The sequence below is a fragment of the Gymnoscopelus microlampas genome, assembly GCF_963454915.1.
Source record: "Gymnoscopelus microlampas genome assembly, chromosome: 16".
In the NCBI taxonomy this organism is placed as follows: Eukaryota; Metazoa; Chordata; class Actinopteri; order Myctophiformes; family Myctophidae; genus Gymnoscopelus; species Gymnoscopelus microlampas.
This window is the reverse complement of record NC_139953.1, coordinates 20,168,501-20,194,983: the sequence shown is the minus strand read 5'-3', so window position 1 is coordinate 20,194,983 and position 26,483 is coordinate 20,168,501. Positions and strand designations below refer to the sequence as shown.

The following is a 26,483-nucleotide window of genomic DNA, read 5'->3' as shown; positions in this document are numbered from 1 at the left end:
TGATTGATTAAAATACATGGAAACAAACAGTACATGGAAGTACAATTCACAATACAAGTTCCTCTAAACTGGATCATCGCTCATAAAAGCACAATGGCTTAGTCCCTGGAATCCACGCTTGAGAACCACTTCCATAGACCATACTGAGGAGACGGATAAATCAATCAATCAATCACCCCTACATCAAGGGTTCCCAAACCTTTCAGGCTGTGACCTTATACCTCTATGGCTGTGAGTGACTGATACCCCAAAATATTCATATTTGAACTGGGGACCCTCCAAAATATTCATATTTTGAACTGGGGACCCTCCAAAATATTCATATTTGAACTGGGGACTGTTTTGTGTGGTGGTCAGTAAGAGTCTTTGGTTTCTTTGAATCATTTTTGGTTCCAGGACCTCTATTGGTAAGTTAGGTGTATGCTCACAGTAGCTTATGAACAATGCATATAGTTCTACAGGGACCCTCCAAAATATTCATATTTTGAACTGGGGACCCTCCAAAATATTCATATTTGAACTGGGGACCGCCCCACCCTGACAAGCACAAGCATATTTTCATTCTTATTGATACAGTCAGTGGTGGGAAAAGTACTCAGTTTTCCCTACAGTTTTTTGCTTAAGTAAAAGTATCAATACTGCAATGTAGAAATACTCTGTTACAAGTAAAAGTCTGGAATTCAAAATGTACTTGAGTAAAAGTACAAAAGTACCAAAATTAGAAAGTCATTATGCAGAATGTCCCAGTTCACAAGTTTTCTAATGTATAAAATGTACAAAAAATGTTTGAAAATAGCAGATGTGAGCTTGTAGATCGGCTTTGTTAATGTATGTTTTGTAATAATAATCAAAATCTACAAAGTAACTAATAACTAAAGTTTTCAAATAATTGTAGAGGAGTACAGTATTTTCCTCAGAGATGAGTAGAAGTAAAAGTATTGAACATTGGAAATACTCCAGTAAAGTAAAAGTACCTCATCATTGTACTTAAGTACAGTACTTCAGTACATGTACTTAGTTACTTTCCACCATTGGATACAGTAAACTATTAACTGTTGGTAGACTCACTCAGACTGTACTACTACAGACTCAGAGGCTACCTGATCAATCATGTACGGTCTCACTTCAGGGATCATGCCTCTAGATGGCAGAATTGCTACAATGCAACATTAGGCATAAGGCATATTGGCCATTCCATAGGTCTCATTCAGGAATTTTATTTCAATCAGTAACATAAATGTGATGCAAATGGGAATTTCAAAAAACGGTAATGTTTTCCTTCTGTCCTCAACCTCTTATTCCAGTAATTACTGTGACAAATCATATAGACACATGTAGGCCTGCACTATGAAATATGGTGGCTGAAATGAAAACCCACTACATTTTATTTTCATAAACTGGTTTTATTAGCAGAAAATGAGAACATCAAATATTTTGTAGAAATTGTGGAAAAAAACACAGTTAACCACCTAAAAATAGCATAGTTTTTCTGTACAACAGACCTAAAAAGACATACAATATCATCTTTACATTGAGGTAAAAGTGTTTAGCCTCCTTTCGTTTTAGGCTATAAATGACATGTCATGAGTATGAAGTGAGATCAGTGTCACTGTCAGATTATGACTGTGTTTTTGGCAATCAGATGGGGTTCAATTAAGGTCTGGTTTTTAGCCATTAACCACTAGACAAAAGCAACATGGTTAACTGCTGAATGTGTCACTAGTCTGAAGAAGAGCAGTGTGCTCGAAACATCACTCAACCCACTCAGGTGGTACCATAAATAAATATGCAAAAGGGGAGCTACAGAGTGAGAACTTTAATTTTTCTTAAGTTGTGGTTTGAAGTTCAGCACCCTTTAAATAGAAAATGGATATGCGCCCCTTCTGATCCTCAACTGCTGAATGTGGAAAGCTGATGTTTTTAAGCCAATTTCAGAAACCGATAAGATGTCTACCGGAACAGACCGTGTTGACTCTGGCATAGACAGTTGCCATTATAGACTTAGGATCACAGCTAAATGTGTGTACATTTAATTGTATATGGATCTATATAAGGGTCGGTTTTTAAACTAACTTACACTGAGAATCTTGCTGTGTAAGTTGTATTTGTATTCACTGTCTCTGAATAATTATGCGCAGTGAGAGAACACAAACTATGTTGCTGTAGATAAAGTAGCAGTTTTTCTTATATTGACATTTTGGAACATCATTAATACAGTGGAAAAAGCAGAATCTAAGAATCAATAATTGTTTGAAATTATGAGTTAAAATATACAATAGTAATAATGATACTGTAATTTACAGTACAGAATAGGTATTCTGTAAGCCATTGGAGAGCTGTCATGCAAACAAGGTTGCACAGGATGTGTTGGTACTGTTTAAAGGTACTGTGTTTGGCTTAGAGGTACACAGGCTTAGTGGTGACATATAATCACAGTATTGTCGGTGTATTATACAGTACATGTTGGCCTTTGTTATAAGTATAAAATGAAACTCAAATATTCATGGAAACAAGACTCATAGCATGTAGATACAATACATACAGGTTCTATACTGTGTTCATATGGTAACCAGAAAAGGATTCTTCAAAGTTTTTGATCCTGTATGGTGTCCTGGAACTTTATGAATAGTTTTAGTTCGGCACTGTGAATCAAAAAAGTTCCACTTGGGCAGTCCACTCTCTCTTAATTTTGTCTTTCTGTCTTAAAAAAAACAACTGTAAACAGACAGGAGTGAAGCTTCTGATGGGCTTCAATAGCCCGTTGCAACTCTGAACAGGTCTCTGTAATCTCTGAAGCATGTTGATCCCAATGTGTTTAGAAGTCACTTTTGTGTACACAAACAATGACAATGTGTCATACCAAAGGAATGCGAGGGGGCTGAATCCTGCACCACTGTTTTGTCACATGTCCCACCTCAGCAATGAGTAGAGTATGAGGACAGACTGAACCCCCCTTTGATCTCCCTCAGTTTTTCTTTGTTTCGGGCCTGCACCAGACCAAATACAACGCCGGCTAGCGTGTTGCGGCCTCCTGATTTCCTGTGGCCGTTCCTCTCGAGGTTGGCTTTCTTACTCCGCACGTTGCTGATGAAATATGTACGGACCTTTCCCTGGCGCTCACTCACCTAGGATAACACAAGGTAGTGGTTAGATAGATAATGGCACGATTTCTTTGTGTTCACTTCACTTTGGGATCATGCACATGCAACCCAAAACCTATTATCAGAACTTCTGAAAGGATATGAATTATAATGATTTTCTGTGCAATATTTAGTGCATCATTCTATGCTGGACATGCTGGTCAGTTCGACATCATGTTTACACCGTCTTGATTCTGTATATATTCATGCCCAAACTTTAAGAAACTGTAATAGTGACATGTGCGTACAGTATAATTCACTGTCATTTACATCTCTCATTCTTTATAAATATTTTCTTTCTATTTTAGGCTACTTGATTGTAGTTTTGTGTGCACACTGAGAGCGACCAACCTGTGAACGTACTTGGACAATGAACTGATTATGATCCTGCTAATACTGATATACTACTGTATCAGAGTTAGAATGCGGACAGATATTGTGAATTCGACATATTTCCTCGACTATAACCTAAACCTCTATCTGTTGTCTGCACAACCTTTGAGCAACTCACCCCTTTGACGAAGATCTCACCACGCAGATCCAGGACAAAGCCCCATTCTGTCAGGACCTTGCGCGTGGCCTCAGGAACCTGGATACGGCCAGTCACCCCTGTGCTGTCCATGCGACTAGCTAGGTTCACGGTTGTCCCCCAGATGTCGTACTGTGGCTTCGTGGCACCGATCACTCCGGCTACCACTGGTCCATGGGCAATGCCTTTTTTTCAGTCCAGAGAAGAAGAGGGATTAGTACTAAATTGCTCGAAGTTATCTTTATCAAAAAATGTGAGTCTTCTCATAGAGCTCTATAGTGTTTTATTTGAAGCAGGTTAGATTTGTAAGTGGATGTGTGTAACTGTAGGCTATGTGAAAGGATTGGCTACTTACCAATACGCAGTTGAAACTTTTTGGATAATTGCCTATTAATCTCTTTCAAGGTCTCCTGCATGGCCAGTGCAAACAGGACCATCTCACTCAGGTGGTTCCACTGATCCATATGCCCCTGTGTGTGTAAGAAAGTGTTTGAATAGCCAAGATTGATGAAGTACCGATTAATGTTACTGGAGAAGAGGTCAATTTCTATGTGATTCTGACAGAATTTCTGTAAATACTCCACCATCTCTACAATGTACATAACTCACTAGCATCAGATTTCTTATTCCTTTGTTCGTATTGTATTTTTATTTTCACTTAATACACATTTTTATTTCAATGTGTATTTATGCTTCTCACCCTGTTGTGTTATTGTGAGAACACAGAGACCAACCAATCAAGTCAAATTTCGATAAACTGTCACTGATTCAGATTGTTTCATGTTTGCTGTCCCACCTGTCTGTCTGGGTCTGCCAGGCCAGACGCAGCCATGTAACAGCCGCCAATGGTCTTGATTTTCTCCACCTCCTGAAAATATGACTCCTCTAGCAACTGGTGAGAAAATGATTGTTAGATGTTAAATAAATGTATATATGGATTTGGTTTGCGTTCATTTCCAAAAATGGAAATTAATGTTTAGGAAAAAACAAAAAACAAACAAAAACCCATTCAATACAACTAAAATGTATATGGACCATTCATAATCCTATGCTCACCTCATCAAAGCCAGCAATGATCTCATTCAACATTCTGAGGCAGTCCACCCCTTCGTGTTTGATCTCCTTCTGTTCTTGGAACTCATTGAACCCAGCGATGGAGGCAAACATGACTCCAACTTCATCATAGGACTGAGCATAAAGCTCCTACAGCAAAGACAGGAAAGCATTTCAAAATTCATGCATGATAGGACAGTAAATATTATGCGTAAAATGGTTAGTTGTTGATCCAACAAATGTAGTTCCAATAAGGTCTGGTCATGGTATCTGAAGGATCCAAGGGGGCACAGTTATCTAGAGGTCAAACAAAGGTGAGCTAATATGTCATAGTCTAGGTAAAAAAGCATGAAACTGCATTTTCCGCACATTATTATTCATGCTCCTCTGCAGGAAGTGTCGTGCTACGTGTGCAGGCAGGATGTTGTGCAGCAGACATTCATTGTGTTCCCGGAGCTCCCTCATGTCTTCTACTTCCTGTTGAGCTTGTAGACGCCACAGGAAGTCCAGCCTGGCTGTGGCCTCCCACTGGATTTAATGAGGCAGTATGTCATTATCACACATAAACAACTGAAATGACTAGCATGTCTGCCTGCCATACAACTACCTTCTTGACTCAGTTACACTCAAACGAGAAGATTGATAAAATTACTAATGTCAAACTATTGCTATTGAGGTATGGAAGTACGCACTAATACAAAGTTAAACTAAACAAATTTCAAGTACAACAAAACCACAACAAAGTCAAAGCAAAGAATGCCAAACCCATGCAGTGCCTATTGCCTCAACTGTTTAAAGGAAGAAGTATAGGAATAGTTTAGGCTACAGTACCTGCCGTCCATTGTAGAACACAGCCACAAGAAACATGGCCATGACAAGTATGGAGATTCCTTTTCTCCTCAGATAGTGAGACCTGTGTACAGTATGTGATTAAATAGATGTTCAGAATGTGAATAACAGATGACACTAGAAAAAAACACACAATAAAAGTAGTTGTGAAACTATATGATGTAATAAAGTATTTGTGTATGGTGAGTATAACAGTTTATGTGTGCTGGAGCTCTCATGTGGACGTGTGTGTATTTAAAGTATACAGAATAGACAGTACAGACCTGTGCAGCGTGTCGTGGCTCAGTGTGTAGAAGGCCAGGTGGATGAGGTAGGAATAGACAACCACCACCATCAGCAGCACCACCAGCTTCAGCAGAGAGCTGAGACGCAGGAACACTGCACATGTCACCATGGCGATCACCACGTTCAACACAAAGAACTACACCAAGGGGGGCAGGCAGAGAACAGCGGATGAGAGGTTTTATTGAAGAATATTGAAGTAATAATGATTACATTAGTCATGGTGTAGCCAGTGTAAATGTTGTGAAGTTGTAAAGTTGTGTTATATATTGCCTTTTTTTCTGTGTTATGGTTGGAGACTGTAATATGCAGACTAACTGACTGATCCAAATGATGTTTCACAGAGAAATGGTGACTGATAGAGGGTGGTCCAGCCACTGTCTCCTTACCTCAGGGTATGTGCAGGCTGTGAGGGGCCTGTGGTTTGGTGAATCTGTAATGAGCTTGTCCTTAACGCCAGGCACTCCTGTGTCAGTGTCCATAAGAATGCACCACAGCTGGAAAAACATCACATATAAATCACATGAGAAAAAGAAAAACCCTCTTAACTTAAAGGAGTGCACCACTGTCAAAGTTGTAGATGTTTAGTCAATTTGCGATATTACCTGTGTCAATTGATGCAAAAAAAAAAAAAAAAAACTTTTAATACAGAACATGCAATACCGGCTAAGAAAACAAAATAATCTGTCCCGTTCTAAACATGATACTTTGCTGTTTGATCCTACAATACCCAGAATTCACAGTGAAGGCTTGGTTGTTGAACAGTTCTCAAGGCCATAGGCTCTGTGCACAACTGTGGTCCCGGGTTTTCTGTTCTTGTTAATTAAACCTATCCTAAAGCCTTGTTTGATTGGCACAGCAGCAGATTTGAACTGAAACACATGAAGGTGTCATATGTGTTTCCCATTCAAATCTGTTGAAGAGCCAATCAAATTAATCCATGGGAAAGTTAATCCGAACAGGAAATCGGTATGCCACCTTCTGGAAACCTGGTCGGGTCTACAGTGATGCACTGAGCTTATTAGTGGCAGAGGGGGAAATGGCTGTAGTTTTTCTGCCTCGATGACACAGAGAGTGCTGACAGACTCGAATTGATCATAATTACGCCTATAGATAAAGACATAGAGATACACTTAAAAAACAGTGGAGCATTCCTTGAAGTGCACAGGCGTAGGGTCATAGAGCATATTAATTAATTTAACCTCTCCCGAGTACGCTGGCTCTAGATTTCAGAACAACAGTAGGCTACTGGCTGCCTCAGATGACACTGGCAAGCACCACCTCCACTACTGAGCTTTTGCATTTCTCACCATGTCGGCGGAGGCTAGGCCAAAGTTGAGGGCGATGGCGGTTAGGGTGAGTAGGTTGCGGGCACTGTTGTTCTCGTGGATCCAGCAGCAGAAGTGCTGCAGCACCAGAGGCACTTGCTTGAACTCCTCGGCCAAGGCCAGAAGTAACAGTATCATGTAGGCGAGCAGGAAGATGGTAAATTGGACCACCACCGGGTATGGCCTGGCAGAGAAAAGACAAGGTGGGAAAGTTGTTGCAAAATGTGAATTGAAGGAGGAATTGAGAAAAAGACAAAGACAAAGGAAGAAATGAATAAAAGGAAAGAAGAAAATGAAGAAATTAATGTTTTTGAACTAAGTTAAAACAGTATTTGTGTTTTTTAGGGAAACCCACCCCTTTTTCTGCTGGTCCTTAAAGGAGACATCCGGTCATTTTAAGTGTTATGTTTGATGTGCGTCAAATCACTTACCGACGTAGAAATGAAAATCGCGTGACTCCACAAATCCCCCTATCGACCCCCACCGTTGCCATGATAGTAGGATGCTGGATAGCCCAAATTCGCCTATTTTAACAAATGCAAAGTCTGTTTTTTTGCTTCTAGTACTCATTGTTGAGTCCCATGATAATGTAACAGGCGCTAAAACTCCGAGAAGCTAACGGCTAATAACAGAACGAGCTAATGCTGGGGCTGCTTATCTCTCTGCATGGCAGCCCCAGGTTGCCAGGTCGGGAGAGAAACAGGCATCCTACTATCATGGCAACGGTGGGGGTCGATAGGGGGATTTGTGGAGTCACGCGATTTTCATTTCTACGTCGGTAAGTGATTTGACGCACATCAAACATAACACTTAAAATGAGCGGATGTCTCCTTTAACTATCATCACCCTTCCAACATACTGTGCATACATGGCAGTGTATTGGATCCAGTAGCCAGTTCTATCTGTGTGTATGTGTGTGTGTGTGTGTGTGTGTGTGTGTGTGTGTGTGTGTGTGTGTGTGTGTGTGTGTGTAAGCAAGGCAAACAGCTGTGTTTTTAACCACATTAAACCTGGCTTATTTGGGGAAATTGTCAAAAATGACTATCTGTTGTACAACAAAGTATATAGAGCCTAATTTGGATAGGATGTTAGACAAAGGAATGTAGACATGGGACAAAGCAGTCTTCTCTACCTGGGGGCAGGGATGAGGGCCTGGGCAGCCATGAGGAAGAGGAGCATGATGAAGGAGCAGACCAGGTTGGAGTTGAACATCTCATCTCTCACTTGGGAGAACTGGGACAACAAAAGTGCATCGCAACACAAACACAGTTTACTCTACTGCATATACAGTACCTGTAAATTAACTACCATGATTTTTTAAAATATTTAGATACAACGTTATCTATAGCAATGGTTCTCAATGCGAGGTCCAGGGACCCTCTCAGGGTTCATTGAGAGGGTTCCAAATGGACCCTTACAGGTCTGTCACTCTGAGAGTGTGTAAATGGAACTTATAGGTACACTCTCAGAGTTATAGGAGTACTTCAAACTAAAAAGTTTGAGAACCACTGGTCTAACAGTATACCTCTGTGCACCCAATCTACTCTAATCTTAATCACACAACGCTATCTAAAACTAGTTCTCCCATCTCACCTTGGTCTCAATGTGTGTGTCCTTGAACACCAGTGTCACAGCAGTGATGTGCTCCCTGTGCATGCGCTGACTGCTGCGCACCGCAATAGCATGTTCAATGCGCTTGTTAATCTCCTTGGAGGTGGACTGCCGTTCGTTAGGTAGCTGTGGCATGGAGCCGTTAGTAAAAGAGGCCAGTATCTGTGAGTATAGATAACAGGAGGTATGGTTAAAAGGGTCTGCAGGGCATAATGTAAGCATTAACCACATGAACCCTGGCGGTCATATTCTGGGGCAAACATTCAGTGAAAATAGAAGTACGGTTTAAGGTGTTAAAACCTCAATCTCAGGATTATACTAACCTGTGGTCTGTCTAATTACTGCATATTCAATTAATACATATGTTGTTTTGAAACTTTTCCTAAAGTCGTGTTTATATCACAAGCTTACATTTCATATCACACACACCATATGCACTCCTGAATTGAGATGCAAAATATATATATTTTTTTGGAAATCAATGAATCACCACAAATAATTTCTCATGATGCCACAGATACACAGAATGGTACAACGTATGCTTCCCAGTCCACTTACACAGTTCATATCAATGATGTTGCCAAATGGTAAATCTGGGTTCCAGGTGCGGATTTTCTGGGTTTTAGGGGGCGTCTGGGTTTTAGGGGGCGAAACATGATCAGCAATGTTCCCCTCCTCCAGGGGGCAGATGAGGAAGGTGTCCATCTTGTGGTTCCGTAAAAACTCGCTCCTGTCACAGCCACGACCATCCTCAGTCTTATAGACGCCTTGCAGGCAGTCCCGAGTGGCCCTGGAGATGTGTATCCGTCTGGATGACACAGTACAGAGGGAGATGAAGAGAGGCTTTTTGTTGATAAAAGACAAAAGACAGGTCAGCACACACGCACGCACGCACGCACGCACGCACGCACGCACGCACGCACGCACACAGACACACACACACACACACACACACCCCTGTACTGTGGCTAAGATATGTCCTGTGATATTTAAAAACGTAGTAGGCGCCTGACATTTATCTTTTGGTAGAAAATATAATCTTGCAATATACTAAATATTGTTTTGCATTTATACTAGCATACACCATTATCCCAAGTGATTTAAGAAGTGAAGTATAAACTATAGTGAACAAACACAGTAGAAGCAGTCAAGCAAATAAGTGCCAGCAAAACAATTGCTACAAATAGGGTAGCAGGTACAGTAGATGTCAAACACAGCCTACTGAACATATATGTCTAATAATAATAACCCAGATAGTCACCATAAGGAAAGAGGGGCCACAACAGAAATATGTTCTATTGCAATGGTTCTCCAACTTTTTCATGTCATGTATTTGGCCGAGGACCCCCATCAGACAATATTTTGTGCCAGGGACCCCCATACAAGATGTGTGTTGTTAAAATGTTTTGGCACTGGGGCGCTGCTGGCCTAGCGGTCCAGGCGCATACCACATATGCTGGTAATCCAGTTTGACAGCGTCTCGCAAGTTCGACTCTCAATCCCGACAAAGTTTGCTCTGTGTCACCCCCCCCATCTCTCTCCCCATTTCCTGTCAGCCTTCTATCCTATCAAATAAAGGCAGAAAAAGCCCAAAAATATCTTTAAAAAAGAAAGAAAAAAAAATTGGCACATCTACAAGCCCACTTAAGTCAAATAGACGAATTACAGTAGGCCTAATAGGTTTACAGTAGTAATACCGATTTTTATGCTATATTAACTAATTTCCCTGGGGACCCCTTGGAACCCACTCAAGAACCCACTTTGAGAACCACTGCTCTATTGGAGAGACGGCTGGTCCACTAGCAGTGCACTTACCCAGGTATGCCCCCTGCCTCCAGCATGTTGGCGATGCCTACATCCCAGGACCAGACATCAAACTGCCACTTCTGGAGGCCCAGCACCCCACACAGGACCGAGCCTGAGTGAATTCCAATCCGCATGTCCACGTCGTAGTGCAACTGCTTTCTCACATATCTAATTTTGGCAGGATAGCAGAACATCCAAATTAACATCTGTCCACGGGTCTGTTGGCCCTCCCACACCCAAACTTTCTGAACTCTGATATGAACAACAAAGCCATCACACGCCTAGTACTCACAGCAGGAAATCACAGTGATCATCCCCTCAACCGTCACTTTACAATTATGCCATTTGGACGGAGATGAAAAACTTTGAGATGGGAAAAAGGTTGCTTAAGTAAGAGTTTTGTCCAATCAGCCATTGCAGCATTAAACAAACTGCCACTCTGACATGTTGTTTGTGTGTTAGGAGGTATGTACGGATGTACTCTGGAGATTCTATGTATTGTCTTTATATATCCCTCTGGGACAATAGAGGCTAATCTAATCTAACATTGAGAAGGGGAAAAAATCCCTGTAAAAGCAAGGATTCCAATAGGCTGTATGCACACAGCAGCCATATTGAAAATAATTGGGCCTCTTCCTTGCTTCCTTCACATGTCTCACCAATTATACTAATTAAGGCTCTGTTACATTATGTAGCACAGTGGTTCTCAAACTTTTTGATTTCAAGGACCCCCATAACTACACACCCATAAGGAGCCATTTGGAAACCCCCTCAAGGAACCATGAGGGTCCCTCACTTTGGTGCAGCATAGTGTTTCCAGTGAGCAGACATGCACAATATCAGCACTCTGACTGTTTGACCAGAATGGAACAGAGCCTTAATTAGCGTCATTGGTAAGACCTATGAAGGAAGTAAGGAAGAGGCCCAATTTCTTTCCAATATGGCTGCCACGGCTCCAGTAGATGGACTAACCGTATGGTGTTAATCATAGCCAGACCCATCTCAACACAGTAGCGTGCATGTGCTTGCTGCGGCTCAGGGACTCCTGACACACAGTAGTAACAGTCTCCTAGTATCTTTATCCGCAGACAGTTGTGTTCCTGTTAGGAGAAAGAGAAGAGGGACCACTAGAGACATTGTTCAGGAAAAGAGAGAAGGCAAATGAACACAATATGAAACTAATAGCCTTGAGAAATTATAGTGCATTATAACTTATGGTGTGCTGTGGTTCATAAAGGTACTTGCATATTTAAGCGATAACTGAAGAAGCAAGGGCAGAAATAATCTCTAATGTGTAGATGGGTGTTCACAGTGGAATCCTGATGCTTATTTTTTTATTTAACCTTTATTTAACCAGGTAGACCTCATTGAGATATAAAATCTCTTTCACAAGAGGGACGGGGACCTATACAGTATACCAGTAACATCATATTACACATAATACTGTGTGTAGAGAACTAGCAACTGCCTTTTTAACAAGTCACGTAAGAACAATTGTTCTTTCACAAATTGTGATGCACTGAGTACGGTAACAACACTCACATTTGAAATGAATGACAAGAAAATGGGATCCGGGAATTTCCCTATACTTGTCCTGGGTCAGAATGTATACAGTATATTCCATGTACAACATGTACCGACAATATGTAAGTACTATGTACTGTAAGTATATATTGTAAGAATATGATTTTCATTACTGCTAAACAAAGTTTTGGGGTGAAATTTGTATGGCAGAAAGGTGTATATATATTTTTTAAACTGATATTCAGTCAAACTGTGCATGCTGTCACCTCTGCCAAGCGGTCAAAGCGTCCAAAGAGTTCATTAAGGGTTTGAACTAGCTCCTGGGCCGACATGTTCATAGACAGCAGAGTAAAGCCTTTGATGTCGGCAAAAAGTATACTATAAATATAAAAAAGAAGAAAAGAGCAGGTAAGAGAAGGAGCATTTAAGAAAACAGTTACAAAAACAACAACCTATTCTGTACTGTATGTATTGCACGATAGTTCAATGAAATTCCTGTTAGACACAGCTTTGCAAAAGCTGTTTCATCAATCATATGCAAGACTGGTTGGACATATAATTACTGAAGGCGCTCAGCAATTTATCTACAGTATCAATACTGATATACTAGACCCTCCAGAAAAACGTGATTATGCACATAATATGTGATTACGCACATAATTATGCAGGGGTAATCTTTTTCCAAAAAGGGCGCATCGCATAATATGCGCATCGCATTGCATAATATGTGCATTGCATAGTATTTCGCAACTTTCCGCATATTTCGCAACTTTCCGCATAGTTTGCAACTTCACACAATGTCACCGCATAAAATCACATAAAAACCCTGCATATTTCATCACAAAATCTAGGATTTTTGCCTGCGTTTTTCTGGAGGGTCTATATAAATACAGTAAAAAAGAGTATGGTCATACTGTAGGTAGAACAAAAAAAGAAACGTTAAAAAAATTAAACGTAACGGTAACACTTTTAAGGGCTGTGTCTTTTGCTATAGTCACACCCCCACTAAGCTCTGAATCCATATGCCTTGTTTTTCAACTCATTATTTCTAAACTTATGCTATGCAGTGCTCTGTGTGTGCATGCGTGTACCTGACATTCTTGTACTCTTGAATATAAATCTTGTGAAACTCTTGGGGACTGAGACTGAGACTTTCATCATCGAAAGAGCTCATATCAGCGATCATCTCCAAGGCAACAAAGCGAGGCAGGATAGACAGCACCAGCCGCTCCTGCTCAGAGACACAACAAGCTCTCATTAAAGACACTTAGGTACAATACATATCGCATAATGATCACAGAAGGACATAACTAAATTCAGCATGACACTTGGACACAGACAATTTGCAAGTAACCCACAGATAATGTCACACACTTTGAATTTTGATGAAGTATTACTTGAAATTGAAGTAGTTCATTTGAAAGCAACACATGCCAGAGTTCCCCTTTAGATTTTTACACCGAACCATACTGGATTAAAATACACTATAGTGTCTGTGTGGGTAGTATTTGTATTTTATTTTACGTATTTTTGCCCTGTCTCTTAAAGATTCTGGGATAGGGTTAGTTTTTATTTATTTCACTGCAGATAGTCTACATATTACATTTTAAATCATCCTTAACCCTTACATTCTATTCATTATTTCAGAGGACTAAAATCTTGATTTATTTGATGGCCTTCCTGCCCTGGCATTTGGCCTTTGTGCCCTCAAAAAATGGACGACACCAAAGGCCAAGTGGCCTTGTCCCTAAAATTACAAAATTCCAGGCCTGTGTATGACAGATGTCAATGTGTGTGAAGATGGGAGGTGGGCAGTCTAGGCATTCTAGGCCCTGTCCTGTTCACTATATGCATTAATGAAATTAATTAATTATGTTTCTTCTCTATATGTCTGTCAAATGCATCTCTATGCCGACGACACAATCTTAAATTGTACCGCTGACTCCACTCTATTGGCCATCCAAAAACTGCAACACTCCTTTAACTCACTACAGCACTGCTTTAACAACCTTAAATAACACTTAACGAAAAAACAAAATTCATGGTCTTCTCTAAATCCCAAAACATAGATCACTCCAATCTCCTTATCACCACCACCAATGGATCAGCTATAGAAAGAGTCTCAGAATACAAGAATGCTCTGTAGGAAAAGGATTATCGAAGCCACATTTTTATCTGTACTGGACTATAGGGACATAATCTATCGTCATGCAGCTGCCTCCACACTCAAGACCCTGGACTCAGTTTACCACTCAGCTCTGAGGTTTATTACTGGTGACAACTAAAATACTCATCATTGTGTCCTGTATGATAAGGTGGACTGGTCTTCTCTAACTGAGAGACACAATTGGCACCTCATCATTTATAAAACCCTGGTTGGAAAATTACCACCATATATTTCAGCCATGTTATGTCAGAAACCTTGTAGAATTCTAACTCGCTCTAGTGAATGGCTAGTGCCTCTAGTTCCTTTTGCCAAATCTGAACTGGGAAAGACTGCTTTCAGCATTGGTGCACCTGGTTCTTGGAACCTCTTGCAACAAAATCTTCAACTAAATACCCTAGCATCTATTGGCCATTTTAGGAATTTACTTAATAACCGTTTACTATCTCTATGCAACTGTTTTAACTGATTTGCTGTCAATCATGCAACTGTTTTAAGTGATTGTTGTCAACATATTGTCTTTCTTTGTTGTTCTTATGTTATTCATATGTGTAATCTCGGCATCATTGTAAATGAGGGTCTCCCTCAATGATCTCTCCGAGAATTTTAAATAAAGGTTGAATGAATGAATTTTAATTGTTAGAACCGTATTTTGTAATGTCAATTAAATAGATACTTTTTGGCCTGAAACTCACACACAGCCGTGAAACTGAATAAAACAACTAACGTGTTAATTACTTTCAGAGGGAACCTACAGTATATGTGGGTGACAAAATCTTAGGTATAAAAAAACATGGGGATGGTCAGTGTCACCAGGAAGGTCAGAATTATGTAATAACCTTTGACCTCTTGTCAACCTTGGTATACCTCAGTATCCTACACACACACACACACACACACACACACACACACACACACACAAACACACACACACACACACACACACACACACACACACACACACACACACACACACACACACACACACACACACACACACACACACACACACACACACCTGTCTCTGGTTCTCTTGCTCCAGCTTGAGGCGTCCCTCGATGCAGCGCCGCGTCTCCAGGAACGCCTGCCTCTGGGCACGGTCAGTCAAGTAATGAATGAACAGGCCTGCTGTGTTCATACCCAGGTATAGCAGGCCTTTGGCAAACACCTGTAGCAAACACAAACGACTTTATACATTTATTCACTTCCAGTCCCTGGAAAAAAGTTTGTGAAAATCTGTGACATTAAATGCACAGTGAGGTTTACCCATCATTGACAAAATTATTCAGGCAAGTTTAGTAACGTTTTAATGTCAGTGGAGAAATGCAAACAAACACGAAATATAAAAATGAATCCATTAATAGGTTAATGGTGTGTGTTTATGTATGATATTATGGTCAAAGCTGTGAAAAGACATCACAGTCTTGGTTCTCTCACCTTCCTCAACAGCACAGCATCGTTGTAGTGGCGCAGCATCTCCAGTATAAGGTGTAGCACTGAAGTGAGGGAGCCTGCGCACATGGCCCAGAGCAGGGGCAACGGGAGCAGTGTGTACGTGGCGAACAACGTGAACAGCACATACCACGACGGATCCTTCTCCAGCCCGTATGCCAGCCCGCCAAGCACCTGCGTGGTCTGAGACAGCCAGCTGACCAGGCCAGCATAACGAAGCCAGCGAGGTGAGTCTCTGCACATCAATACGAAGACACACACTGCTAGTGCTAATGCCATGAAGATGCCTGTCAAGCAGCCACGCAGGGTGTCCGTGGCTGCATCAGGAGCCACTGCTAGGTACAGTACCAGTATGTGTAGCTTAGCAACGGCATCAATCACATTGGTGACGGCTAGCGAGGTGCGCCGTTGGTGACAGGAATGTTTCTGGTACAGTTTCTCCAGGTCACGAGACTTAAAGGTGTGTCTCAGCGTGGGCATATAGACGCCATGCACAGTGTGGCCCCAGCGGACGAAGAAGTCTGCATCAGTAACATAGTCACTTAGGCCCCCGACACTGCTGCTGTGTGATGTGCTGGTGGAACCTCGCTCGTGACTGGGGTGGATGCGGGTTGAGGAGGTCCGCCGCTTGGTGAACCCACGCGAGGCCTTGTTGCGTATTTCCTTGTTGATCTCCTCAATGTAGGCATCAGTCACAAACATTTTACGTGCTGGCTCCACACCCACCTGTCAAAGCAAGTCAGAAGAATGAATGTATACACCATACCGTTCACTGTAACTCCATGCTCTGTTCCATTTCTGATCTCTGTCATTACAGCTAATTTGTTATTATAACCAAAAGCAACACAATCCTTCGGTTAAGTTCAACTTAACATTGGCCTCCAACGTTTTTGGGATTGGCCGTTTTGCACAAAGTGCCACAAATAATGAATTCAGCACCCGATTGCTAGGAAACTTTGCAAGCACATACCCACTAAGCCAAGGAATAACCTCCATCCCAAATGTTTCAAATGTCCTCATGGTGGCACTACAACAGCCCACTTCACGTTTTGGCCTATAACTATTGAACCGAAGATTGTACACTCAACATCTTTTTCCAGTTTTCTTCAAAACACACTTTTTGCTATTTCTCCTACAGATTCTGTCCAAAACTCACACAAATCGGTACATCTCTGGGGTCATGTGATCAACATGTATATTTCTTAGATCCTATTCCAATTTCCAAGTGGCTATGAGGAAAGCTTGCGGACCCTGGCTAGGCAACCCGGCCTGGAGAAGACCTGTGCTCTGAGGAGCACACTTTTTTAGTTAAGTTCATGTGTCAATTATGTATCACCAGTAAATCAAAGGTTATGAAACATGGGAATTCAATGCCTCGCCATGGCCGAGTAAAAAACAACACTTTAAATATAACTTTAATTAGGGTCCGAGCACTGGACCAGTTTTGTGCTGGTCCAGTGCTAGGACCCTCCCTGTCCCCAATTAAAGTTCAATAGCCTTGCAGAACGAGGTCTTTGGCCTATTGGCACCACACTCAAAAAGTATGACGCTGATCAGCCTACTCGTATACAGGATTAGCTGCACACATCAGACACATGTATGTACTATGCATGCACACACTCATATACTGTACAGGGGCAAATGCATGAATCTCCAGACAGATGAATTATGTCACTCCATAGCTGTAAGAAACATATTCGTATCTCACTTGTTCACTGAAGCTCCAGAACAATGAGATGTGTGGTCTTGACTATAGTGTTTATTCACCTGCTCACTCAGCTCCTGCTGGATGATGATGTGTTTAACAGCATTTTGCCACATCATTTTTTTGCGTCGCAGCCCAGGGGAGAGAGGTGGCACGAGGCAGGAGGGCTCACGCAACTCATTTGGACTGATGTCCGACGTCTCAGCAAAAGTCACCATGATGATGACCTTAGTCGATCGTTGCTTGTTTCAGCTTACGAGAGGACAGGAACGGGAATACAGCAGGGCCACGTTGTCGATGGTGGCTGAAGAAAAATGATGACATTAGAGGTAGTACATTTCAGTGACAGTTGCTTTGCATTTCAGTGGGCCAGACCATGCTTTTCAACCACACCATAAACAGAGGGATCCTTATAATAAACAACTACTACGACAACAATATTACTATTACAAACTTACATCTCAGAATGATGATCTCCTAACACTATCATGCTGCTATATTATTACCACGGTCTGCTAATAAATAACAGCCATGATTACTACCGTAACTTCAAGTTCCTCTTTCACCTACGTTTTTTTTTTTTTGTTCTCGCTACCAAGATGATTGATTATGCTATAACCCATTGTGCTTAATGAGTATTAACAAAGCAGCCAAGTCGTTTGGATTTACAAACTGAGCAACATCGAACCCTCTCATTTTCACAGTCACAAATAAAAAATAAATTCACAAATGATTTGTCCAGTGCAAGGAAACATACTTTTTTTTAAATTGGGGAACATAAAACACATCAGTGTCATATAATCAATAAATGTTTTAGAGGGGGCTAAAGAAATACTATTGGTCCATTGATCCCAAAAGACTATAAAAACCCTTGGATGATATTACATGCCGTCAGCTTCTTCTTTTTTTAGCTTCTCAGCAGAAGTTTACACCAGGCATTTTTTCTTTTGCGCAAGCTTACCACAAATAGCAGTTCTTTATACATTCTTATTCTTACTATATTATAATACGAATAACAGCAAATATCAAAACAAACATGTTTACTTTGTTTACGTTTATTTAACAGTGCTGAAGTTCTTCTTACAGCCCTTTTTCAGTTATGATCTCTCCATTTCTTGTAGTGATGTGCCAAAGTATTTGTTCACAGCACAAAAAGGTGCCCGTATATAGTGTTTAGCGCCGGCGTTACCTATGCTATAACAAACAAACGGCCATGCCCCCCTAATTTATGACCAAGTGGGATTCATCATTCAGCATGTGAGTAAGAGCATGTTAAAACCGTTTGGTGCATCAGTTGACTTCTCTTATTTTTTCTCTTAACAGTACATTAAGAAATGATATAAGAGAAATTTAAGAGAATGTACTAAAGGTACTACATAGGTGAGTATAGAGAGACAGGAAACCAAAGCCAGAGAGCGAGGGAAGACGTACAAGACAAGACGGTAGTCGTATAAGAACTTGGATCCTTGCAACCCACAAGAAGTGCGTGGTCAGTGCAAAGCCACATGGTACCCCAAAATAATCTTTTATATATGTGAAGTGATGCATCATCTCTGTGTTCAAACGTTTTGGAGAAGTTCCCACGTGTTGGACAATATACACAACCTTTGACAGACTCCACTCTACCTAGCCTGTTGCCATATTTAGACATGAGCTGGTTAATGCCCAGAGATAAACTCCTCATGGCTTGCACTTAGAGTCACAACTCAACATACAGTAGATCTATAGCAGGCAGACTGGATATCATTCTAAGATGTTTGAAGACATGGTTTGCAGGTCGTTTGTTAGCAAAGATTGAATTTAATTAATTGAATTATCTCCCCACCTGTAACTATAGTAGTGAATGTTAGGACGATAGGAATATTCTTACAGAGTTGTGCTTGTGAAGCTCTCTCAAGTCTATTTCTATGGCAAGATCAGTAGATTACAAACCCATTACAGCAACTGAGAGTAAACATTATTGCAGTCGCATCAAGTAACAAACACTGATTTCCTACAATGAATAATGAATTGTTTATAACTACAATGTCAGAACTATATGCAGATTACTCAGACTTCGTCATTTATATTTCTCCCGATTGTACACACCGATACTTAACTACAAAACTGACCTGCATTGACTTGCACACTGTATGTCCCGTCCTCACTTGTCGAAAGGTAAATTGCCATAGCAGATACTCAAGCTGGGTACTCTTAACCTCCCCATAATCCCCTTTTGCTTGTTTCTTTGTACTTGAAAACAAGATAAAAAATAAAGTAAAGAAAATATAATCCACAATAGAAAAGTTATGTGTCCAACAATTATGAAAAATAAAACAAAAATAAAACAAAACAAAAACATAGAAAAATCCAGGAAATATGTATCAGGTTGCTTTGGCAGGGCTATGGCTCACCACCAGCATAGAGTCAGGGGATTGGTACAGAGCAAAGCTTCAAGAGTGATTCAAAGAGGATTACTTAGTCAGCAACCATTGCCATTGTGCCTTAAAGGCAGAGCTGTTTTTAAGTCTTTTGGTGCACGTCCAAATCTTAGTCATTTGACACAAGTCCAAATCAAGTCTGAGTCATTCAAGACAAGTCCAAGTCAAGTCATTTGAGACAAGAACAATCAAGTCTCAAGTCTCGTCCAAGTCAAACCTCAAGTTTGTCAAAGCAAGTCTCAAGTCAAGTAAGTCTTGAGTCACGTCGTTCCATGTAATCTTGGCGTACACACGTATATGCCCAATGATGCAAAACGATGCATTTGATGTCATCGTTTTACGATGTCAACATTTCATGGAGAAATATGTAGAAGACATATGGTATTTTGTTACTACATTATTGATCTCCTCACACAACACTGGAATTTAGAGTCTGCAAAGTTTCCCTTCAAGTCTCAAATGTATTGGCTACAAGACAAAACCCACCCTGCAGACAAGTCTCTAACTTCAGCATAGTAGGACACACGCGAAATCTCTGTATGCATCTCAAGAACCGTCTGACCGACTGACTTCAAACTCGGCATGTGCGGCGCCGACGACTGAGCGTGCCCGCCATTGAGTCGGTCAGATAGGTGGTTGTCCAGAACCACCGATCTGAGTGATATGCCCATATGGCGATCCAGTTGCCCAGAACCACTGATCCGACCTCTATGCCCATAAGGCATGCCCATACATGGATCAGTCCATTTATGAGCATGCCTGACTGCCCGTATATGGGTCCGACTGACTTCAACACGGCACACACTCACACATCACAGAGGAAACCGAGGGAGTGATGCGTCAAGTGAGAAGTTGGTCAGATCAGCCGATCTCCAAAAATATCGATAAAACCACAAATCCCCATATATGGAGTATACCGGATGTCATGATGTCATCAATATGACGTCATAGTACTGGTGCCATCGAATCCTGGACTCCATATTTGGGCATGCCTGACATGGAACTTCATACATGGGCATAAAAGGGACACAGAGAGACAGATACAGAAATCTCCATATATGGGCATAAAAGGGACACAGACAGACAGACAGACAGACAGATGGGTACAACGGGTAATCTGACAGGGGTACAACAGGTATTGCATAACCGGGTGGGGCACGCATTCCCAACTTGCATCGTTCCCGAGTAGACTGGTGCTCAACGGGCACCAGTCTAGTAAGTAATTAAGTAAGCAATAAAAATGCTTCTCAATAAAGACATAAACGACTGTGATTTAGTCATACAGTATGCTGTTTGTCAATGACACAACTAGAATGTTGGTGGTGGTGGTGATTTTATATTGCACAACATGCCCATATATGGAGTCGTGTGCCCAATGTAATAATATGTTTTTTCTCATTCCCATGCTGGGAGAAGTACCACTACCCATGTCATATATTTAATGAAATGCCCATGCAGGCTGGTCTATGTGGGAGCATAAAAGCACCATATACAGTACAGAGGAGTGTGATTGTCTCACACCTGTGAACATGAAGGGGTGTATCATTGCTGTAAGACACTCTTGATGAAGGTCTTTTTGTTCATGAGAATATTTTTTCATGTTTGCTTCAGTTTTCACTGTCCAAAGCACCTGCATCCAAAAGAAGTGGATGTGCGAGTACTTCCTTTACATATATGGAGTCAACCATGTATGCCCAGATTATGCCTATAATATACTGTACAGTATGGATGACCCTGCCATTTCAGTGCAAATTGACATATTAGACATTGGCTTCTGTTTGTGAATGATGTCACATGCCAATATGGAGATCCCCGATGACAAAGAGACAGAAAAGGAGAGGGGAAAGAATGGAAAAGGGAGGGGAAAGAGGGAAGAAAGGAGGGAAAGGGATGGATAGAGAGAGAATGAGGGGGGAGGGAGGGAGAGACTAGAGCCTATTTCAACCACACAATAACTCAACCATTGCTGGGTACCGGGAACCTGAACACGCTGATCGCTTTACAATACATTGTCAGTGGAAGAATGAAGTACCACAGAGGTTTTTTATAACAACCCCAACAGAGAAGCAACCAAGAGAAAAGTGTGTAGGAACAACAGATACGGTGAATCTAAATCTGAAGAGATAGATAATGATGGAGACGGAAGGATGTAGTGGACTGATGGCAGCCAGGTTGTGGTCCTGGTGGGTGTAAGCTGGCTAAAGCCTCTGAGACTAATAATTAGTCTTAGGGGCTTTGTGAGTTGCCTGTTCTGTGTTCACAATTATTGTGAACACAGAACAGGCAACTCACAAAGCCCCTAAGACTGACCTAATGAGTACCCATCTGTCTCATATGATGGTGTGTGGACTCGACTATTCCTGTTGTTTACAGTATATCCACAAAGATTACTCTCTCAGTTAGTGGTACTGTAACTGATATCATAATATTGAAAGTCACAATAACTTTAATGAGATGTCAAATTATTGTGTGGCTCTATCCTGTGAATAATAATAGTTATAAAATAACAATAATTATTATTGTTATTATTATAATTATTTAATAATAAGAATAGTATAATGTCCTGTACACCATCTTAGAATAATCATTGTCTTGGAAGTTCATCTCTGCATGAGGTATTTAATCAATTAGTATTCAGCTAATTTGTGAGTATTTGCTTGAGTGTACACATTCAAACTATTATTAGCAATTCCCTTACAGGCAAAACCCCAGAAGCTAATTAGTATTAAGACTAAATGCTTTGGCTGTGTGCACTAATCAGCTGATTCCCACACAAGCCTCTGACACAATCACTACTGGCAAAACAGCACCAGGCTATATCATATTAATCTCACTAATTGAGTCAGAATAAAAGCTTTATTGCCTGATTTATACTTTGTGGCATGACAGAGTCGCCGAAAACATATAACCTACAAGAGCTTCTAGATTTGCTATTTTTGGTAAGCAAAAATAATAATATATATTAAATGAACTCCCATTTTCATATAATTGGTCCTCCTCACTAATGCTTGTTATTAAAACTCTACTCTTTTGGGCAGGCACCTAGGCTCCAAAGTAGCCTGACAGTGCATCGCAGGTTCGAGTCCCGTTCCCGATGATATTTACTGCATGTCTCTCCCCATCTCTCTCTACCTGTTGCCTGTCCATCTCTACTATATCTATAAATAAAGGCAGAAAAGCCCAAAAACATCTTTAAAAAAAGAAAAACTACTCTTTTGTCTACATAATGTAGTGTTTTAAAGGCTGGCTGTGGACAGTTCAGAAACCTGCCTACCAATGACATCAATGGTAGGTAGGTTTGGTCATTTCAAACAAGGTTTAAAATTATTATTTTTATTCATGCAAGATCAATCAATGGCTTCTAATTCAGCATGCACTTTTTTCACTGTAGTTTCTATTAGCTTGGAATCCCAATCAATGATGTCATTGGTAGGCAGGTTTCTGAACTGTCCACAGCCCATCTCTGAAACACAGAGTGAATAGACAAAAACTGTACCATCTTATAATGAGCATTACTAAGGACTAATTATAAAAATATGAGGTTCAACATGGGTGAAGTGCTACTTTAAGCATATTTCTGACACTCTTTGTTATCAATAGTACTTTTTGTGTGTATGTTTATGGGGAAAGGTTGAGGGAGGGGCAGTGAACATATGCACATTGTTGTTGGCAGAGGCGCACACAAATATTCCACACACACGTACACATACTCAAACAGACAAGCATTTGAATATGTACTGTAAGTACTGTACTGTAAGCCCACACAGTAAGGGCGAAGGGATATTATGCATGGTTATATTTTACTTTCTTCACTCCACCATCCACTATGCATTACACATGATATAAATATGTAATAAACATGCTAAAACTAAATAAATGTATTTTTGGTACTGCAACCAAGGACTTCTAAGTCACACATTCAAATAAATCAGTCAATTACCAGCATTTCTGACAATGTAACAGTAATTGACAATGTAACAGTGCACACCGGTGCATCCACAGCTGTCTACTGTGGGCTTAGTGGTTGTGGGTTGTACAGTGAAAGGTGTGACAGGGACAAAAATACTACAACATAATAGACTCTCAGGGTTCATGATGGCTAAGCTGGGTTAATAGACAAGGCAGAAACTGGCTGAGCAGCATGCTACGGAATATAATGAGAAGAAGCACCTTGCTAAATACCTCAAACAAAAGGGATGTTTCAAACATGTCATCTGAATTGTCCATGATTTTTTACAATTAAAATGTTCTACAAGTAAAATGCTACATGTTAATAAGGAATACTGGAAAACTCGGGTGGCACAAAGTTAAGTACTGTACCTGGTCACCGTTGTGGTGACTACGGGTGTGAATCCTCCATGGTGCCTCCGGCTTGGCTGAGCATCCATAGAAAAACACAGTTGGCCATATTCACAGAAGGGAAGCCGGGACGGGGAAGGCAATCTTTGTCGCTGCACCTACAGGCTGGGGAGGCGACTGTCAGCAGTGGGTGTTGAATGGGATGATGAGTAAGACGGAGGTGATATGTCCTCCTGGTGGAGGCTCTTCACTGTGAGGTGAGCCAGTATGGATAAAGAGCAATAACATTAAACATTAGTGTATGGGGAATTTGGGAATTGGCATAATGAATAAATGACCTCCTAAACAAACAAACAAACCTGAAAACATTTCTTCATTCAAACTACACCAATGTGTGTTATTTTCGAGTTGTTTATGATTATATTTAATTTGCCTAAGCTATAGAGCTATAGGTCAGGGTAGGGTTAGGGTGGCCTAAACCTACCCTGACCAAGGTCTAACTATTATTGTAAAACACAACAGGTTAACCCAACAACACCTCTCAACTCTCAATTATCCCCATTACTGTATGGTTTGTGTCCCACGCCCTTCCCTAGGTTCTCATTCAACCACATGCAGGATACTCTCTTGTTTTCTCTGATTTATGTTATGTTGGGCCTTTAAGCTGCAGTAAAACTGTCAAGAAGCATAAAGCCCACCATTATTTGTACAGTACTGTCTGTCTGACTGACAGTCATTGTTCTAATACTGTTTCTTTTGTCTGTCTGTCTGTCTGTCTGTCTGTCTGTCTTTTTATCTATCCACACATGCGTGTGTGTGTGTGTGTGCGCGCGCGCACACACACACACACACACACACACACACACACACACACACACACACACACACACACACACAAAAATATCTATATCTATACCTATATCTATATATCTATATCTATATCTATATCTATACGTATATATATATATATATATATACGTATATATATATATATATATATATATATATATATATATATATATATATATATATATATATATATATATATATATATATATATATATATATATATATGATCTATTATGGTAAAAGTTTATATATATCAAGGTTGAACATGGTGGATGTTAATTGTTGTGAGTTGATGGTGGCCACACAGTGACTAACCTTGAGTCATCACCAGGCTTCCCACACATTGGCCACCAACTTGCGTTGCTTCTCTCCAGTGCATGCTGTGTGACTGTGGGCTGCATTTCAGTGATAAACCTATTTATAGTGGTAGATAGCAGTGGTGGGAAAGGTACTCAAATGTTTTACTTAAGTAAAAGTATCAATACTGCAATGTAGAAATACTCTGTTACAAGTAAAAGTCCGGAATAAAAAATGTACTCGAGTAAAAGTAAAAGTATTGGTATCAAAATGTGCTTAAAGTACCAAAAGTAGAAAGTACTCGTTATGAAAACATTTCCCATTTCACAAGTTTTCAAAAGTATAAAAATCTTTTGAAAATAGAATCTCACAATGCATCTCAAAGCATTGTGGGCTTGTAGATTGGCTATTTTCAAATGTCCGAAATGTATATAGGGCTGAAGTGGTTAATGTGTATTTTTTTCTAATAATAATCAAAATCTACAGTTTTCAAATAATTGTAGTGGAGTAATTAAAAGTACAATATTTGCCTCTGAGAATACAGAAAGGGGAGTAGTCAGTAAAAGCACAGAAAATTGGAAATACTCCAGTAAAGTAAAAGTACCTCAAAATTGTACTTGAGTACAGTACTTGAGTAAATGTACTCAGTTACTTTCCAGTTTCCACCGCTGCATGTCATGTCATGCTGTGTGAATGTGGGCTGCATTTCAGCAGCAATAAAGCTATTTATAGTGGTAGTTAGCAACAACACCTATAGCCTTTAGCAATAGCTTAATTGAGTCAAGTGACAACACCTGCCACCCTGTAACCTGGAATTTGAATGAATGAATGGAACTATAGCCTCCTGTCGTTGTGCTACATTATGATGGGCTTTTTACTTTAAATCTCTGGTGAGTATAATATGTAGATATAACTCACTAACACTACTCTGCTTCTGTCAGCTGGCTAACACAGTTAGCTAGAATTAGCCTATAGTGCTCCCATGGATGGCACTATAGGCTTTATATTTGTTATCAAATGTACATATTCCACACAGACAATGTTTAGAACTGTGTCTGAAAAGCCGTTATGAAAACCCAGTAAATGTTTAGATACCAGGAATGTGTTTACTGTTTACGTTAACGATACCAACTGAGCACTGCTGGCTTTAGATTCCCCCATGATGCGTTAAAACG

General features: G+C 40.5%; 2 protein-coding genes across 2 annotated transcripts in view; one reads left to right on the top strand and one right to left on the bottom strand.

Annotated features, from left to right (window-relative positions):
- Window positions 1–2,645: 2,645 nt before the first annotated feature.
- Window positions 2,646–17,661, bottom strand: LOC311063240 (adenylate cyclase type 8; the record flags this gene model as incomplete). The annotated part of the gene is made up of 20 exons (XM_084082533.1): window positions 2,646–3,125; window positions 3,652–3,854; window positions 4,025–4,139; window positions 4,466–4,561; window positions 4,726–4,872; window positions 5,092–5,250; window positions 5,554–5,635; window positions 5,835–5,992; window positions 6,243–6,350; window positions 7,164–7,365; window positions 8,314–8,414; window positions 8,775–8,954; window positions 9,351–9,600; window positions 10,608–10,766; window positions 11,571–11,698; window positions 12,389–12,500; window positions 13,214–13,353; window positions 15,305–15,454; window positions 15,724–16,464; window positions 17,506–17,661. The coding sequence occupies 20 exons, from the start codon at window positions 17,659–17,661 to the stop codon at window positions 2,916–2,918; spliced, it is 3,597 nt and encodes a 1,198-aa protein (XP_083938659.1). The 3' UTR covers window positions 2,646–2,915.
- Window positions 17,662–26,024: 8,363 nt separating this feature from the next.
- Window positions 26,025–26,483, top strand: part of LOC311062593 (protein EFR3 homolog B) — a 45,791-nt gene continuing 45,332 nt past the window's right edge. Inside the window, exon 1 of the mRNA XM_084081739.1 lies at window positions 26,025–26,198. The gene's annotated coding sequence lies outside the window, so the exon portion shown is untranslated. The remainder of the gene's footprint in view (window positions 26,199–26,483) is intronic.